The following is a 19,034-nucleotide window of genomic DNA, read 5'->3' as shown; positions in this document are numbered from 1 at the left end:
ACTTTTCTGTTAACTCCAAGTACTCTGAATATATGTCCCTAATAATATAAAGGGAAGCTGGTGAGCTTGTGGTACCTGTTGGAATGGATTTTCATCATAAAGACAGATTCCACTAGATGAATCCTAAATTGTTCGTTACATTACAGCCATTGTTCTCTTCTGCATTCTCTCTAACTAGAGTTTTTGCACCCTAACTAGCTTACATTCCATAGGCATGTTTCTATCTGTGATTTGTCAAGGAATCTAAATTTATTATTTATTAACCCGACACAGAAGACTCAAACCTTTTCTTGATAGATTAATTGAGTATTATGTTATATAGTTTTTGGGGCATCTTTTGGATGAGATTTATAAAAGAAAAGTGTTTGCTTAGCCTGAAAAAAAAAAAAGGTCATGCGTGGCCTTTTTTTAAGAATAGGGTTTGTCCTAGTGGCAATACTGAGTGTTCATGTGGACTATATCGGTTGTTTTCAGCTGAATTACTTAGATTTTCCTTATGTAACTGAAACCAAAATATGGCCACATTTTATAGCTACTGTACAGGAATAATTTAATAGTCTTTATCATTCAAGTAGCCTATTAATAAAATGTATTTTAGAAGAAATTGTTGTATCAAAAATGGAAAATCCAGAAATGCTGCTGCAAGGGAATAAGGAATGTAAGCACAATTTTTCCCCCTACTAGGATAATTCAAGCTATAATAATTATAAAGCACAATAATTTTAAAATGGATTTCACTGATATATATAATAATTTGCATTGTAATTTGGAAATGTAAAGTGAAATGTGCAATATATTAACATATATTCTCTCCCTATTTAAAATGTTTTTGTTGTGATATCTGTTATAAACAAGAAATGTGAAAACATATATTTCCATCAGACTGAATTAACATACTTAAGCTGCAGTATGGATGACCTTCAAGTGTGAACTACTGTTGTAAATTGAGTATTTGTACAGAAGTTGTAGGGTAAAAGTGGTTAGAATTATTTTGAGAGCATTCTAGTCTGACATTTCTTGACAAAATTGAACCTTCTGATGGCTGACCCCTTAAAACTAGTTTGAGGGGGGGAAATTGAGTGACAATCCTTATCCCAGCTGGCTGATCAAATGTAGCAGATGTGCCAAGATGCCTTTCATATCCTTTCACTGAAGTTGGATTGACAAGTGGATGTGATTTGATGTGAATGGAAGAACTGAAGGGTATTTAGCTTTTGGATACTCTTGTTTTAAAATGAGTGGAAAAGACCTTATTCGATCAGGGTTTCACGTTGACCTGACTCATACTGGATTGGTGTCACCTGAATGAAGAAATTGTACTGTACCCATTGTGGATGTCCTTGAATTAGGATCCATTTATTCACTAGAAGTAAGCCTTCAAAATGTGGAATGCTAGAAAAAGATGGGAACAACAGAAAAATACTAATATATGCACCTTACAAATCCCAAGTATCAATCAAAGGGTCTGTCCGGTCTTCTCACCTCAGTCCCGAAAAGGCTGAAGGTCTGTCTATCTAATTTTGTTTATTTACCCATCCCTCGCTGAATTCTAAGTAGAGTTGGTCAGGAATTTTTTCAATGAACCTTTTTTTAAAAATATGTTAATTAGTTTTCTATATGCAGGATGGAATTTTGAGAGGGAAATCCTCTCCAGAATAGCTAATGACCAGTGGTTAGGCCACGCAGGTGGAATGTGGGAGAGACAGATTCAAGTCCCTGCTCTGTCTGATTCAGAGAAGGAACATATACTTGGGTCTCCCATTTCTCAGGTGAGTCTGTACCCCTCACCAGGCTATAGAGCCAATCTCTCAGTCTGGCCCAGAGAATATTTAATTCTGAATACAATGTGGCACTGCTCCAGCAGAAGAGATGGAGAGAGAGAGAGAGAGAAACAGAGACTGGCTCGATATTAGACTGTATTAGATAAATGATCTTATGGAGGTCTTTGGTATCCCTACATGTTCAATACTCTAGCCCAATGTACAGCCAGTAAACCGTACTACCCTGGTAAGAAATTAGAAATTTTAAGGGCCATTGAGTATTCTGAATTTGCAATAGCCCTCAAAATTTCTCATTTAGGATAGTACTTTAGATGATCTCTGTCTCCTCCAAAAATCAATGGAAAATTCACTCCCTCCATCTGATATAAATTTCTGTCCAAGTGATAGGAAAGTATGTGCGCTCTCTCTGTCTGTTTATGTATTATGGTACAAATGGCTGATTTTGTAGGGTTTTGTTTATTTTCATTTTGAAATGTCTAAAATGTGTTCACTACAATCTCCTGGCACAAGTACAAAATGTGAAACAATATACCTATTTCATTGACAAATATCAGCCTGGACAGCCTCCCAACTTTAAAAATCCCATGTTCATTCCTGTATTCCTACTGTCTACTCCTCCAGACAAAAGCTTGGTAAATAGATGGACATGACACCATGCCAAAAAGGTAAAAATTCTGAGGTTTTGTTAGCTCTGGAGTTCACTTCCCTCATTAAAGCTCTTGCCTTAACCTGAGATTGGCTTGCCACCAAGCCCCAGATATTCCAATCAGGATTAGTAATAAAGGCGTCTCAGCTGTTCTCAAGTGATCTCCAGTTTAGGAGAGGGGAGTTCAGAGGAGGACTGACATAAAGTGAGTACTGGGGACTTAGCTCTCTATATCATTTGCATTTGTTTCCCCTTTGGGAGCTGACTGAGCATTTCCTTCAGTTTTCTATTTAAAAACACAGATAAAGGAATTGGTACATTATTAGTTCAAGAACTGTTATTTTTATTTTGAAAAATACTTGTGATAAAGCAAATTTGTGAATATATTCAGTTCAAAACTCAACACTTCAGTTTACTAATTGTATGCTAGAAGTGTTCATAAAACGTATGGCACAGCAACCTGTGGACATACAAAGGACAGCAGATTCTTTAATGTTTTATTAATGTTGTGGGGTTCTAGATTAGCAGATTCTCTTTAACTAAGTATTACTGATTATTAAAAACAAAATGGACTCCTTTAAGTGGACAAGGGTATTTGGAAGGAAACTAACCAAATGGTCAGTTTATTCACTAACCTTGTTCTTTTCCTTCCACTTCATTTTGACAGTACCCTTTGTTCTGCTTAATTTTGGATAATTATCGTCACTAGTTTGTTCTTTGTGAGATAAAACCCTAATTCTGCAGTCTTTACTTGGGTAAAACTCACATTCTTCTGTGTAGGGAAAGGCTGCCAATGCCTTGCAATGGGGCTCACTGAAGACAGAAACCAGATATTTCAGTCTGCATCTCAGAAGACCCCACCAGTTAGTTCTTCCATCCTCTGCAGGTAGAATCCACCAACCCTATATTTCTGAGTTTGCTCATGAGACAAAAGATGTTTTAAGTATGGTTCTAAAATAGCTGATCATGGCAACAAACTGTGATCAATTATACTTTGTTTTGCTGTTGACTCTCTGTAAGCATAAATATGGCTAAGAAACAATAATAGGGGCATTCGTAGTTACAAATCTCCGTTGTTAGTGATCTTAGTAAGCTATGGCTAAAAAAGACTGCCCATCTAAAACCACGATTGGATATGCTAGTATGCTAGAATACTTGTAAAATTAGGGCTGTCGATTAATCACAGTTAACGCACACGATTAACAATAGAACACCAATTGAAATTTATTAAATACTTTGGATGTTTGTCTACATTTTCAAATATATTAATTTCAATTAAAACACAGAATACAAAGTGTATAGTGTTCACTTTATATTATATTTGATTCCAAATATTGCACTGTAAAAGTGATAAAAGAAATAGTATTTTTTATTTCACCTCATACAAGTACTGTAGTGCAATCTCTTTATCGTGAAAGTGCAACTTACAGAGGTAGATTTATTTTGTTACGTAACTGCACTCAAAAACAAAACTGTAAAACTTTAGAACCTACAAGTTCTTGTTCTACTTCTTGTTCAGCCAATCGCTAAAACAAACAAGTTTGTTTACATTTGTGGAGCTAATGCTGCCCATTTCTTATTTACGTCACCTGAAATTGATAACGGGTTCACATGGCACTTTTGTGACAGACATTGCGAGGTATTTATATGCCAGATATGCTAAACATTTGTATGCCCCTTCATACTTCAGCTACCATTCCAGAGGGAATGCTTCCATGCTGATGATGCTCATTAAAAAAATCATGTGTTAATGAAATTTGTGAATGAATTACTTGAGGAAGAATTGTATGTCTCCTGCTCCGTTTTACAAACATTCTGCCATATATTTCATGTTATAGCATTCTCAGATGATCACCTAGCACATGTTCATTTCAAGAACACTTTCACAGCAGATTTGACAAAACGTAAAGAAGGTACCAATGTGAGATTTTTAAAGATAGCTACAGAACTCAACCCAAGTTTTAAGAATCTGAAGTCTTCCAAAATCTGAGAGGGACAAGGTGTGAAGCATGCATTCAGAAGTTTTAAAAGAGCAACTGTCCGACTCGGAAACTACAGAACCAGAACCACCAGAAAAAAAAAACAGCCTTTTGCTGATGGCATCTGACTCAGATGATGAAAATGAACATGCCTCAGTCCACACTGCTTTGGATTGTTATCGAGCAGAATCCATCATCAGCGTGGATGCATGTCGCCTGGAATGGTGGTTGAAGCATGAAGGAACATATGAATCTTTAGCACATCAGGCACATAAATATCTTGCAACACCAGCTACAAGAATGCCATGTGAACGCCTGTTCTCACTTTCAGGTGATATTGTATTCAAGAAGCAGGCAGCATTATTGCCCATAAATGTAAACAAACTTGTTTGTCTGAAGGATTAGCTGAACAAGAAATAGGAAGTGGTCTTGTAATTCATAATTCTAGATACACCTCTACCTTGATATAACGTGACCCAATATAATATGAATTCGGATGTAACACGGTAAAGCAGTGCTCCGGAGGGGTGGGGCTGTACATTCCGGTGTATCAAAGCAAGTTCTATATAACGCGGTTTCACCTATAATGTGGTCAGATTTTTTGGCTCCCAAGGACAGTGTTATATTGAGGTAGAGGTGTAATTCTACATTTGTAAGTTCAATTTTCATGACAAAGAGATTGCACTACAGCACTTGTATTAGGTGAACTGGAAAATACTGTTTCTTTTGGTTTTTACGGTGTAAATATTTGTAATCAAAAATAAATATCAAGTGAGCACTGTACATTTTGAATTCTGTGTTGCAGTTGAAATTAATATATTTGAAAATTTAGAAAACATCCAAAAATGTAAATAAATAGTATTCTATTATTGTTTAACAGCATGATTAATCATGATTATTTTTTTAATCACTTGACTGCCCTAATTAAAATATAAACTTTGTTAGTGAACAAAAATAGCAAGAAAAACTAGCTATGGACTCCACAGTCATTTTTGTTGCATATCAGTAGAGTCTGTCTTGCATTTTTGTTGTTCAGTAGCCACTTCTATGATGTTCCGATTCTTCCCATCTTTAGCCCCATTGGCTTTACAGAGTTGGAGGGTGTAGGCTAGGACTTCAGAGTCATCCAGGTGCCTACAAATTTTCTCCTCTCCCATATCCGTAAGGGAAAGCAACACTTTGGAACTTCCTTTTAAGAGAAATTAGGGGGCACAGCCCGGTGAGATCCTTAGGAAGCCAGGAATCCTGGGGATGCCAAGTTGTCCAGAAGTTAGCCATAGCCTGTGAGGCAGGGTGGCAGAATTTATGTAAATGGCATCTGTGCAGACGTTCCCCTGCCTCCAATGGATCCCCTAAGATGTGCACAGATCTGGGATGATTTGTGAGTAAAGGAATGGATTCTCCAATTTTTTCCACAGGGGTATGCCACTCCTCATGATGAAAAAATGAACAGAAAATTTCCTCATGATGAAAAAGTGAACAGAAAACTTCACTAACTGAAACTCATGGAAAGTTATTCCTAAACATTTAGGGGACAATAAATCTCCAGTTGAAAAAGCCCTGAAATTAGATATGCTTTTTGACCATCTGTCAGGCATTATCTACACTGGAATTTTAGCCACTGAAATAGCTGCACTGGAGCACATATCTTATGTGGACACAATTTACACCAGTTTTTGCCAATCCAAACTGAACTGTAGTTACACTTATGGCTAAAATTCCAGTGTAGTCAAGACTTCAAAAATACTGTGTGGACTGGGAGTGCTTCCTCCAATAGGTAAAAAGCTATAATGCTTTGCTTCCTCCAACAGACAAGGAGCTATAATGTTTTAAGAGCTGTCTGGATGTGGGACAGAGAAAGGGGGAGTGTGTGTGTGGGCAGAGGGTAGGAGGCGGGTTCTCTTGCTGCCAGTTATGTTACCAGATTACAATACTAAAGGGAGAATTTCACAAAGAATTGCCAAAGCATCATTATCCAGTAGAGAGTAAAATATTCTGTTCTGCCCACCTGTACATTTTTCCTTCACCAAACAGTCATTTTTTTTTGAAGGAGAAATTGGAATTTGCCACCTTATCCATTAGTAAATTTGAATTATGAGGAATTTTCTTGATTTCCCAGTAACATAAACTATTTCTAAATTTCCATTAATATTTCCATACTTATTTTTATATATATACCAGGGTTCAAAGGTCATATTGTTTCTTAGCATCGAAGTTGGAGCTAGCGATACCACAGCAGTTCCATGATGATTTTTCATATTTATTTTATATATGCTTGTATCTCAGCGTTCTCCCCCCACCACACACAATTTGTGTAAAACTTGGATTTTGTATTAATGTCCTCTAATTTCTCCTGAGACTATAGCTTTTTGGTAAGAAGAGACCTATCATAAATCCTCTTGAACTTTATCTCCCTTAGGAAATACTGAAGTATTTTAGGTAACAAGATTAGATGTGCAAAGCTAAAATAACAACCACTTATGGCACTATAAGTGCTTTGCAGAAAATGCGTCCTATGGGAGTTAAACCCCTACAAAAGCTTGTATATTTAAGGAAATATTCTGTGTATTGCAAGGAAAGTGTTACAGTTCCTTTGAAGATCAATTGTTGTACACAAAAGTAAATTTGTTTTGATACATCTAAACAAAAATTATCTAAAGTACTGAATTCATTAGCTGCTACTTTCTGAATTAATATATAGACTGAGGAGTAAACTCTGCCCTTTGTAAACATGTGTAATCTAATTAGCATTAGTGAGACTTACTGGGCTGAATTCAGCCCTTGGTTTCTGCCAGTGCAAACTGATGAAACCTGGGCTGCGGGCTGCAGGCTGCCCGTGGCAGACAAACCGCCTGGAGTAGGACACAACAGAATAAGCTGCCTGTAGCCCAAGCTCCACTGGCGCCATGGAGCCAGCTAGCACAGCCTGCAGGGTTACTAAAGTGTTAGCACTTACTAAGGATGCTTTTTTGACCGATGAGAGAAAGTCAGGGCTGCTTTGAAAGAGAAGCAGAGTGTGAAAAATGTTTCAGCTGCTTGACTGAGCTACCTGATAGTTGATAGAGGGGAGAGTAGCTTGGTAGAGCACCTTGCAGAAATACGGGATTCAAGACAGGAACTTGTCTATTCACCCTCTGCCAAAAATAGAGAACGAAAAATGCTGCAGTTTTACCAAATTTAAAACAAACAAATAAAAAAAACAACCAAAAAGCTTCATCACATGCCTGCAGTTCTGATACAGGCAAAACTAACATTGACTTCAGTGGGGATTCTGTGTGCATAGAGATTCAGGATCAGCCCTTGCAAAGTGGCGGTATTCTATAATCTCATTAAAATATAGGCAAGATTCTGATCTCAGTTACACTGATGAAATCCAAAAATCAGTGGATTGTACTTATGGAATAATTGAAATTGGAATCTAGCCCTGTTGTTAATTGTCCTGGAAAGACATTATTACATCGAGGAATAAGTAAAGAAAAATATTTTCATCTGTAAATAAAAATTGTACTTCATGTAGTAAATGATTTATTTTTTAAAAGTATCTTGTCATGGCAGTTATAACATCCAGTCTTGATAGATATTACAACCGACCAAATGTATGAGGCTAATTTGACTGTTTCTGAGGCCTTGTCTACACTACGGGGGGGAGAGGAATCTGATGTGAATAACGTAGCTGAAGTCAGCGTACTTAGATCTACTTACTGTGGGGTCCACGCTACCTGTCGACTACTTTTCATTCAAATAGAGTACAGGAGTCAACAGGAGAGCGATCCGTGGTCGATTTAGTGGATCTTCACTAGGCCTGCTAAAAAGACCACTGATGCATCAATCGCTGCTTGTCAGTCCCCCAGTAAGTGTAGACAAGCCCTTAGTTTTTTGCATCTTTAATAAACAAATCTCTTCCTTTCCTTTGATTATGGATTTTATATAAATAGAGGATATTCATTTCTTCCACTTTTCTGATACTACCTGATGAAACTCTACTAACTATTGTAATACATTGATTCAGTAGAAACTATCCATGGGTTTCTCCACAAATTTGACAAAGATAGTTTCCGCTGATGGTTTTCATAGAATATCAGGGTTGGAAGGGACCTCAGGAGGTTATCTAGTCCAACCCCCTTGCCAAAGCAGGACCTAATCCCCAACTAAATCATCCCAGCCAGGACTTTGTCAAGCCTGACCATAAAAATCTCTAAGGAAGGAGATTCCACCACCTCCCTAGGTAACCCATTCCAGTGCTTCACCACCCTCCTAGTGAAAAAGATTTTCCTAATATCCAACCTAAACCTCCCCCACTGCAACTTGAGACCATTACTCTTTGTTCTGTCATCTGGTACCACTCAGAACAGTCTAGATCCATCCTCTTTGGAACCCCCTTTCAGGTAGTTGAAAGCAACTATCAAATTCCTCCTCATTCTTCTCTTCTGCTGATTAAATAATCCCAATTCCCTCAGCCTCTCCTCGTAAATCATGTGCTTCAGCCCCCTTATCATTTTTGTTGCCCTCCGCTGGACTCTTTCCAATTTTTCCACATCCTTCTTGTAGTGTGGGGCCCAAAACTGGACACTGTACTCCAGATGAGACCTCATCAATGCCAAATAGAGGGAAATGATCACGTCCTTCGATCTGCTGGCAATGCTCCTACTTACACAGCCCCAAATGCCGTTAGCCTTCCTGGCAACACAGGCACACTGTTGACTTATATCCAGCTTTTTATCCACTGTAACCCCCAGGTTCTTTGTGCAGAACTGCTGCCTAGCCACTCAGTCCCTAGTCTGTAGCAGTGCATGGGATTCTTCTGTCCTAAGTGCAGGACTCTGCCCTTGTCCTTGTTGAACCTCATCAGATTTCTTTTGGCCCAATCCTCTAATTTGTCTAGGTCCCTCTGAACCCCCTATCCCTACCCTCCAGTGTGTCTACCACTCCTCCCAGTTTAGTGTCCTCTGCAAACTTGCTGAGGGTACAATCCACACCATTCTCCAGATCATTAATGATGATTAATAATCATTCATGTCATAGATATCTCATTATAGCTGTGTAACACTTTAGTTGGTTAATTATTAGCCTTATTTTGACTTCAGAACTGGTATATAGCTCTTGGTCCTCCATATTTGTACAACACTGGGCAATAAAGTATCTTTATTAACTTACTGTGTTGTAAGTAGATGAAAGTAAATGCAATGATAATTTGCATTAAGTTAATTGTAGGTGATTATTTGTCAAGAAAAAGATATCTGAAATGTTCATCTTGTACACAGAGAAAGTGGATGGGACCATAGTGCATGACATATGGCTTTCTTAATCCAACACTGGACTCAGATGTCCAAAATCTGGCCCTGCTGAAGTTCATGGCAAAACTCTCCTGAACCTCAAAGGGACTAAGATATAGCCCATATTGGCTTATTTGACTATAAAGAGCTCAGAGTTTGTTTCTCAGATGCATGGTACACACAATTCAAATTAAAGACTAAAATTGAACTGTGCTCCATATCAGAAGCCATTCTCCAGCAGAGCGATATAAAATATACTGTAAATGTACGCAATGATTTTTCATGAAGGTGGAACTCTGAGTATTCAAGATGAGCTTTAGGAACCTCATAGAAAAATAGGGCATCTTGGGACCAAACAGCATCTGCTCACAGTATTTGAACTTCCATAGCTGAAGTTATAAAGGTGCATGCAGTCTAATATGTGTCAGGGAAGACCATTCCCAGATTGGTGTTTAGTATTACTTGTCTTTTATGCCTTGGACTTAAAAAGACAGGCACAGTGAGAGGTGCAGATGTTTGGCACCTTTTGAAATCAGGCCACTTATCAATGCAGGAGCCTAACTTTAGATGCCTAGATTTGTAAATTTTGGCTAAGACCTTCAGGGAAGTCACCAAGATTTTTGTAGCCTTTGAGGGAGTGCCATTTCAACTCAGTGCCTGTCAAATGGATTAGGCTGGACACTGAGGCTTTAAGCTACGGTGAGCATTAAGCCTCCCTCCACATGAATGGCCTGCCTCTAATACAGGGGTTCTCAAATTTCATTGCACTGTGACCCCCCCCCCTTCTGACAATAAAGTTACTACATGATCCTGGAGGGATGGGGGTGTTGGCGCCTGCGCCCTACCACCCTTACTGGGAGGAGAGGGGGCTGCAGCCCAAGCCCCATTGCCCCGGGTGGGGTTGGAGCTCAGCTTCAGCTTCAGCCCTGGGTCCAGCAAGTCTAATGCTGGCCCTGGCAACCCATTAAAATGGGGTTGTGACTCACTTAGGGATTCTGACCTAAGTTTTCCGTAAACTGCCTGTTTAGTACCACAGGTGCTAAGGGAATCTGCCTAGGGATCTGCTGTGGCTGGGGGAGGGTGCCCCTCTCCCGGCTCTAACCTAACTTGGCCCTCAACCTGCAACGGCTAGGGTGGCCCCCTGGCCCCAGCTATGCCGCGTCCTGACCCAGACCCGGGCGTCCCGGCCACGATCCCAGCCGTGGTAGCCCGAAGTGGTGCAGTGCCAGCGTCTGGTTGGGGCCACTAGGCCTGAATCCTGGTGGCCCAGCCTGGCCCCAGCTGTGGTGGCCTAGCCCTGGATGCGGGCGGCCCGGCCTCAGCCAGCGCAGCATGACGCAGTCCGGACCCAGCTAGGGTGGCCTGAACCAAACCTGGGCAGCCAACCTCTGCCCCAGCCCTAAGCCATTCATTCCTAGCCTCACCCTAGATCTCACACCCCCAACTGGCATCCTCACATGCCCACACCCCAACCCTGTGTCCCTGAGCCCCCTCCCAAACTCCGAGCCCCTCAGCCCCACCCCCACCACATGAATTTTGTTATGTGCACCAATATGGAGGTGACACATCACCTCCATATTGGTGCACATAGCAAAATTCATTCTGCACATGGGGGGGACAAGTTAGAGGGAACACTGGTCCCAACCCACAGTTTGAGAACTGCTGCTCTAATGTTTTCATCATAGAAATCTACAGGGCAGCTACCAGGAATTCTCTATACCTCTATACTCAGCACAACTTTCTCAACTGAGAGTACGGGCCTGATATTCAATGTGGGAGGACAGTTCTGGAATCCTTATTCAATGAAAACTCCCCAACCTACCTTACTGAGAGTCTGCTTTCACAAGTGAGGATATGCAGAGAAGAAGAGAGGTTACTTATCTGTGGCTCTTTGAGAGTGTCTCCTCTGCATATTCATTGTGGTTCCTGCCCACCTTCTACTTTTTCCCAAAGTTCTAGTGTTATACAGCTATGCTGTGTGTGGAGTGACTAAAATGGTTGGGGATTGTATAGTCCTTTAAAATTGTGGCTCTGATGATTCAGTCCCATAGGGGCGAACTTGTGCTGTCCCAACAGTCATTGGCTTACTAGAAAGTTTCTGAAGTTCAGTGGCACTGGAGAGCCACATTCCATAATTCAGCTTTGTGGTAAACTAATGTTGCTAAATTTTACTAATTGTTAAATGTATATGTCAATACTTTATTAATATACATTCATACCAAAATAGAAGAAATAAAATTAAAAGACATTAATACACAATTTACAGCATACATTGAAATAATGTCATTACATTGAGGGACTTCAAAAGGCAGTATCAGGCCCAGAGTAATTTAATCAAAAGACTTTTCTGTATCTGTTGTATTTATAATGCTAAAACAGATTTCTCAAAATGGAGTATGTTAAAGAAAATATTGCTTCTAATTTCTAAAATTTTCTCTGAATGTTTGTGTTTTGCAGAGATGGAATTCTGTGAAAATCCACACATTGTGTGCTCTGGCTACCAGACAGACTTGCATGGTGTATCTCAGCATGGTTACCCGTTGGAGATGGGTTCAGATGTGGATACGGAGACTGAAGGTGGTGCTTCACCACCAGATCATGCTCTGAGGTTGTGGATGACGGGGATGAAATCAGAACACAGTTCCTGTTTGTCAAGCCGGGCAAATTCAGCTTTGTCCCTCACTGACACTGACCATGAAAGGAAGTCTGATGGAGAGAATGGTAATAAAGCAATCATAAAATATAAAGAGCAGCTTATTTGAACCTTTCCTCTTCTTGTTTATTTTTCTTCTCTTTCTATAGATCCTCATTCTATAGACAAATCGAAAGTCTTAAATTATGTGTATGTTCATAGTATACATTGAAAATATGAAAGTGAGATGTTTTGAATTAATGTGTGTATTTCCTTTTAACAGTGGAAGCAATGTTAGCTTTCCCTTTGTATATATTAGGAACATAGGGGCTGATCCAAAACCCATTTCAGTTAACTTTAGCGGTCTTTGTATCAGGCCCTTAATCCTGTAAATGCAGTTGTAGTGGATGTACTTCAGGTAGGAGCTCATTCTGCAAACACTGGCTTCTGGTCATAGTACTTCAGACTGACTAGCCCCAGTTGACTCCAATGGTACTACCCTCAGTTAAAAGTACTGTGCCCAATATTAAGTGTTTTCAAGATCAGACCCTTTTTTGTACACTGTATAGTTAGTAGTCTCCTATGGAGGTGGGATAAGCCCTTTACTTCAGACTCCTGTCATACTGGGCAAAATGCTAAAAAGCATACTGTTGGGCAAAGCCCTGATTTTCCTGCCAGAACGATTGGATAGGTCTTTTTTATCACTAATGTCTGTGATTCTTGTAATGTGTGATGCTTGATCACTGTTGTTGAAAGAGTTTGTGTTCTCTTCCAGGCTTTATGCTTATGTAGTAATTGAATGTTCCCAGAAGGTAGAATTTTTTTTAAAAGTTAGTGAGAGTCAGAAAATCAAAGCATTATTCACCTCAATGTATCAAGCAACAAATAGAAATATTTTCTAATAATTGCCCCACTGAGTATTTCAGAGCAATAGGTAAGTAAATATTACCATATATTTTTCCACTAGGCATCAGTATGCCTATCCCATGTTCTAGTTTTGTATTTATACATGTAGGCTACAGTATAGAAATTGTGAAATAATACATTTTAAAGATATATAGATGTGCACACACAGAGACACACGTATATATGTATTTTACTGGCTAAGAAAATATCAGAAGGGGGCAATGAAAATAACTGATACCATTGTAAGTGTTCAGAGTAGTGCTGTTTTAGTAGAGATACAGTGGTAGAATGTAGTAAGGTCCTGTGATTAATGTCCTTTTTGTAGATGTAATATATGTTTTGACGGTACTAGAGTTCAGATCATATGTGAAGTTGATAGTGTAATTATAATTTGTCCTGTGGGTGACTGTCATACAATTCTCCTTGTACATCAGTAAAAATGTCCCATATATCTTCAAAGTTACAGGAGCATAACTTCCCTCATGTGCTTTATCCATCTGAGGATTAAGTCTTCTGTGCCAATGTTCTTTGTTGTTTTGCTAGCATCTAAGTCGTGTGAGTGCTGCCACTTTCTTGTACAGAGAGCCAGTGTTGCCTTCTTTCATCTGTCACCTGACTTCTGCCTGTTGGATAGGGACCTCCTCCTTCCACTCACAATACTATTCTTTTGCCTTTTTAGGCATCGTGGTTCTTAAATAAGGATTAGCAGGTTTGAGTATGGCCTGCCCTGGGATTGTCTGCCTGCTCAGCACTGGAAGGTTTAAAGGGAAGGCTGATTGCAAAGGGAGCACATTTATTTGTGTCATGGAGAGAAGAGGATCTGTCCAGTCCAATATTTTAAGATTTTTGGAGTTGACACCTTGAGATATGGTTGGCTGTTTGGCCAAGATGTCAAATTCTACTTGCAACACTTTTTTATGGCTGGGTCATTGTGATAGTCAGCTGATCATAAAGTTACACTAAATGTCATATTTGGGGTCAGTAACAAATTTCCTTCTACTGCAGACTGGGTAGCTGTGGGTGAAGGGGGAAGAAGCTGGTATTACCTTACTCTCTATGCATTGGTTGAATCAGGGACTGCATGATATTAGGGGAAGGAGGCCTAGTTATAGGGTTTTGACGATGGAGTAACTTCTTGTAGATTCATAGATCTTTAAAGCTAGAAGGCGCTATTAGGAATATTTAGTCTTATCTCCTGCATAGTTGAGGCCATAGCACTTCACTCAGTGTTTGCTGCATTAAGCCCATAACTTCTAGTCCTCCATAAATCTTTTGTCACTACTTTTTAATCAAGGTGCCTGTTGTTTTAGGTTACATTCTTAGCCATGGGTCCCAAATCCTCTCCTCTGATTTGGAATAGGAGGTTGAGGGAAAATTGAGGTGTTGCACTGCTTTTGGGAAGGACATTGGAAGTGAGAATACTGGTATGAAGCATTATCTATCTGAACTCCCAGTTCTCGCTCTGGGGAATTAACAGGGTCGGAGTTGATATCCTAGGCTTCATTGTACTTCTCCACCTATGGATAGGACACAACAATACTTGTTGGTTTGTAAAAAGCATATGGATAAACTTGGAGACTACAGGGATCTAAGCCTCTACTGGTTAATTAATAGTTTTCATTCACAGGTTAAGTTTATAAATAAATTCGTGGTCAGAGGACTTGAAGCAAGAGATGTGTGCGCACACATGCACTATATACTGTGCTAGGTTGGCTTGCATACAGTTTTAAAAAAAATGCGCTCTCTGAACACTGTTCTTTTCAAGTCTTGAAGGACTGTAGTAATAAAGAACAAATCTTAATGAATTACCCACACTTTACACTTAGGACTCTCTTCATGAACCGGATGTGCTAAGTTTATCCTTGAATGTCATGTGATATACACTGAGACCTGTCTTTTCTCAGTTACTGTGAAAATAGACTTTGTCGCCATTGGCACATTTCTTAGTAGGCCACCTCAATGAACGTATGTTGTGTGAAATTGGGTGACTGCATTATCAGGTTGAAAGGGGGAAAGTTATGTTGTGAACTATTGTTTCTGCTTCCCCAAAGCCTATCTTACCTGACCTGTAAAGTGAGACCTGGAGAAGAAGAGACCTGCAGAAGGGTTCAGAGGGTTTGTCCAAAGTGGTCTATGAAAATGGCTTCTTGCAACTAGAATAAACTTAAGGGGAAATGTCTTTTCTATTAGTTCCATAATTTAGTTTCTTACTACAAGTAATGAATATAAGTTTTATGAAAAATGCTCATTTTCCTTTTCCCTTAGTGTCCAAAAGAGTAGTATCATAACAACAGATAGATAACCACTTTAAGTGGCAGCATTAGAAGGATCCAAAGATGTGGTCTGTGGTAGAATGCTTCTTTTACATTGATCTCAAGCAAATCCACTCTTGCATGCTACACACTACTGGATGGTATTTTCAGTGGGCAAGATCTTGACGTGCTTTCTGACTTTTCATTCAAGCAAAGCTCTCATTAATGCCAGTGAGAGTTTTTCCCTTGCTGAGCACTGAATACATTAAGAATAAGGACTTCAGAAGACCATCTATTAAATTATATGTGTATAGTTAAAAAAGTGATCTAAATGGCTTTGGCAGTTCTTGTCCATTTGGGGTGGTCAAACACATTTTTTTGTATCCTTCACCCACATGCAAGTATTATATAGTTAGTTAATTCTTGTGGATAAATACCTTTTATTCTGTGCAAGAAGTCATCCAACCACATGAAGAATATGGGTCAAAATATATCCTAGTTACACCTTAGTTACCCTGGAGACTTCAGTCAGTTTGAATGGGTGGAACTGAGAGTAAAATTGGCCCTACATATGTAAAAATAATGAGCACACTGAACATTGAGTGAGGTGCGGGGGGGGGGGGGTGTTGTTGAGATTATGAGAGGAAGTTGTGTACCTCTCTAAGGGGTTAGAGAGGCATGGAGTGACTTATATGGCAGCTGCAAAGCAGGCTAGCATGTGGATGTTGACCCATTCCTCCCCCTCTCTCAGCTGACCGAAAGAGAGATGGCACTATATAGGTCCCTGCTGGCAAGGAAAAGCCATCTTTTATCTGGGCCAGGTGGAGCAACTCCCATCCATGGAACTGATGAAATACCAGGTTGTCAGGATCCTCTGTGGGCATTGCGCTACTTGCTCCTTTCTTTGGGGGCTGGAGTGGAATTTCTCCCTCACCACCAGATTGGCCAAGGCAAAATGGGTTTTTTTTTTTTGCCTTTTCCCCCAGCAGGTTTTTTGGAGAGGCTTAATTGGGGCAAATGTGGAACAGGAGTTAGAGTCCGGTGTAGGTACTCTGTAGGGATGGGATACAGTGATCAGGTAAAATGGATTGGTAAAAAATTCAAAGGAGGCATTTGTTAAAGGAGCGGAAACATGGGGAGTTTGGAACTTCTTTGACTGGCATGAGGGGACCCCTCCATCCTTTATAGCCACCCCACCCATCATTTGAGTGGGGAGTCAGGTCTTATCAGTGGGTTGGCTGGAGTCCCGGATGGGTAAAGGGGAGAGCTCATGAAAGCCTCTGGATATGTATGAAAATTGTCATGGAATTACTTGCGCTCTTCACTTTTGTCTCCCGGATGCTCCCAGACAGTTAAGAATAAAGCTGGGGCCTAATCAAATCACATCCAGTGTCTCCGGTCCTTCTTCAAGCATAGCTGGACAAAGATATAATCACTAGAGAGTCTTAATTTTTTTGTCTCTAGATTACAGTATTTTTGACAGACAATATAAAATGTGAATGCTACAGTTCTTTTAACTTGGCTACCTGAGTGACATGATTCTGGGTTACTGCATCTGTTGCTTGCTATTCTGAAGATAATCTAATATGGGGAAAGAGATAAGATATCGGGTTATTTAAAAATGCTTACTATGTTTACATGGTGTACTTAAATCCAACTGAACAACATAGCCTGCAAATTTAATTGGATACTTTAAACATGATATATCCATATTTAACATCTTTAGGGAATATTAAGTCTTGCATGTAATAATTTTAATATCCCTGGGTTGTACTATTTATAGTTACTAATTTCTTACTCAAAGTAGCTGGTGGAAGATGTATGCTTTCTCTTGAATTTCTTTATGAATCTAATCAACGTTCTTTATTATATATATTGAGTAATTCTATCTGATAGTTTACTACATAACTTATTTTCCTATCAAACACCCCAACTCTGTCATAATTATTACTTAAACACACTCTTGTTTAGGAAGCATTGAACAAATTGTTTGAGTACCAATATTCTCATTTAAATTAGTTGTTCTCAATGTTAATGACAATTAATAATAGCCTGTTAGTGCACAGACTGCCTTCAGTTGTGCCTGAGGCTAAGCAAAATATATATTAACTTCTAGTAATGAATGACCAATTTCTTGGGAATTGTTGCTTAACTCAGCAATGCTATATATAGCCTGTTATAATATGTACACTGTTACTGTATAATGTGTGATGCTGCAGGTCTATCAGAAAAGCTACACAATGACATTCTGAATGGTATTTATAAAAATAGAATAAATTTTATTGCATTGAAAATTACCCTCAACCTATTAAAATCATATTTTCTATTACATCATATCATAATATAATTTTAATTGGCTTCAATAGTTTAATCTATCAGCATACTATTCTTAGTCATTTATGTCAGAAAAGAATTCCTGTGTGCACGTATGTTTGTAACAAAATTACAATATCTCATGGTCAAAGAGTGATACTAATGTTTGTTTTTGCTGTTGAGAATGCTGTTAAAATGTATTCACATCTGTTGTGTCCTTGATTTTTTCAATTGCTGTACTTATCAAAGGAAGTACAGGATCTGGTCTTTGTTTTGCATTGCTATTTCTGACTTAGAGCTCTTGAGATTTGGTTCGTGGATTTTCTTCATAACATCATTATCTTTACCGGAAAACAACGACAACAAACAGAACAAACAAAAAGCCCACTAAAGTAAATGGAAACACTGCCTTGCACTTTAATGGGCTTAGAATCAGACACATTGTGCAGTCATAAGTATTTTAATAATATTAACACTACCTAGCAAGCAGATTGCAAAACTGGGAAAGTATTATTATCCTAATTTGACACATGGAGTAAATGAAGCTCAGATAGGATAAGTGATTTGTACAAGGTCACACACTGAATCAGTGGCAATGTTAGGGTCTCCGTCTCCTAGCCCTGGGCTATCAATCAGATTTAACAGGCACCAGTGTAAATCGGACATAACTCCATTAAAGTTAATGTACACCACTTTAGATGAGATCAGAATTTGCTTTCAGTGTTCTAACCTCAACACTGTTGTCTCCCTACTATAAACCCTTACTGTATTAAGGTTACAGATAAAAATTGGGTTTAATTATGTGAAAAAAATGTTAAATTAATAATTGTATAATCTATATAAATGTATTCATTTGACACATTTAAATGGCAGCAGTGACCTACTGCCTAAAGCACTGGACTGCGTCTCGAGGGACTTAGGTTCTATTTCCTGCTGAGCCACTGGCCTGCTTGTTATCCCATCTGTAAAATAGGGATAATGATGCTCATCTCATTTGTAAATGAAAAGTGCAGCAGCAGCCAGTTTCCAGTTTCATTTACTCTGGGTGTCAATAGATTTACTCTGAATTTAGTAAGATTAGAATACCACTCTCAGGAAGAAGTAGAAAGTTTCACATTTTAATGCAAGATGATGAGAGTATTGGAATTAATTCTGATATTATTTACTGTTCTTTTGGAAATGAACAAAATCATCAGATCCATTTCTCCATTTTTCCCTGCCTTTAAATACCACATCTTCACACAGGAAATGA

General features: G+C 39.1%; 1 protein-coding gene across 11 annotated transcripts in view; it reads left to right on the top strand.

Moving 5' to 3' along the window:
- TENM1 (teneurin transmembrane protein 1) overlaps positions 1–19,034 on the top strand; it is a 1,412,425-nt gene that overhangs the window by 1,059,236 nt on the left and 334,155 nt on the right. For 10 of the 11 annotated variants that reach the window (XM_050964456.1, XM_050964455.1, XM_050964457.1 and 7 more), the window contains one exon: positions 12,137–12,400. The exons of the other annotated variant lie outside the window; for it this stretch is intronic. In XM_050964456.1, the coding sequence (XP_050820413.1) occupies positions 12,137–12,400 (264 nt within the window). The remainder of the gene's footprint in view (positions 1–12,136; positions 12,401–19,034) is intronic. 11 annotated transcript variants of the gene reach the window in all.

Source organism: Gopherus flavomarginatus, chromosome 8 (assembly GCF_025201925.1).
Source record: "Gopherus flavomarginatus isolate rGopFla2 chromosome 8, rGopFla2.mat.asm, whole genome shotgun sequence".
NCBI lineage: Eukaryota > Metazoa > Chordata > Testudines > Testudinidae > Gopherus > Gopherus flavomarginatus.
Note: the sequence above shows the minus strand (reverse complement) of the source record. Positions and strands in the feature narration are given on the sequence as shown.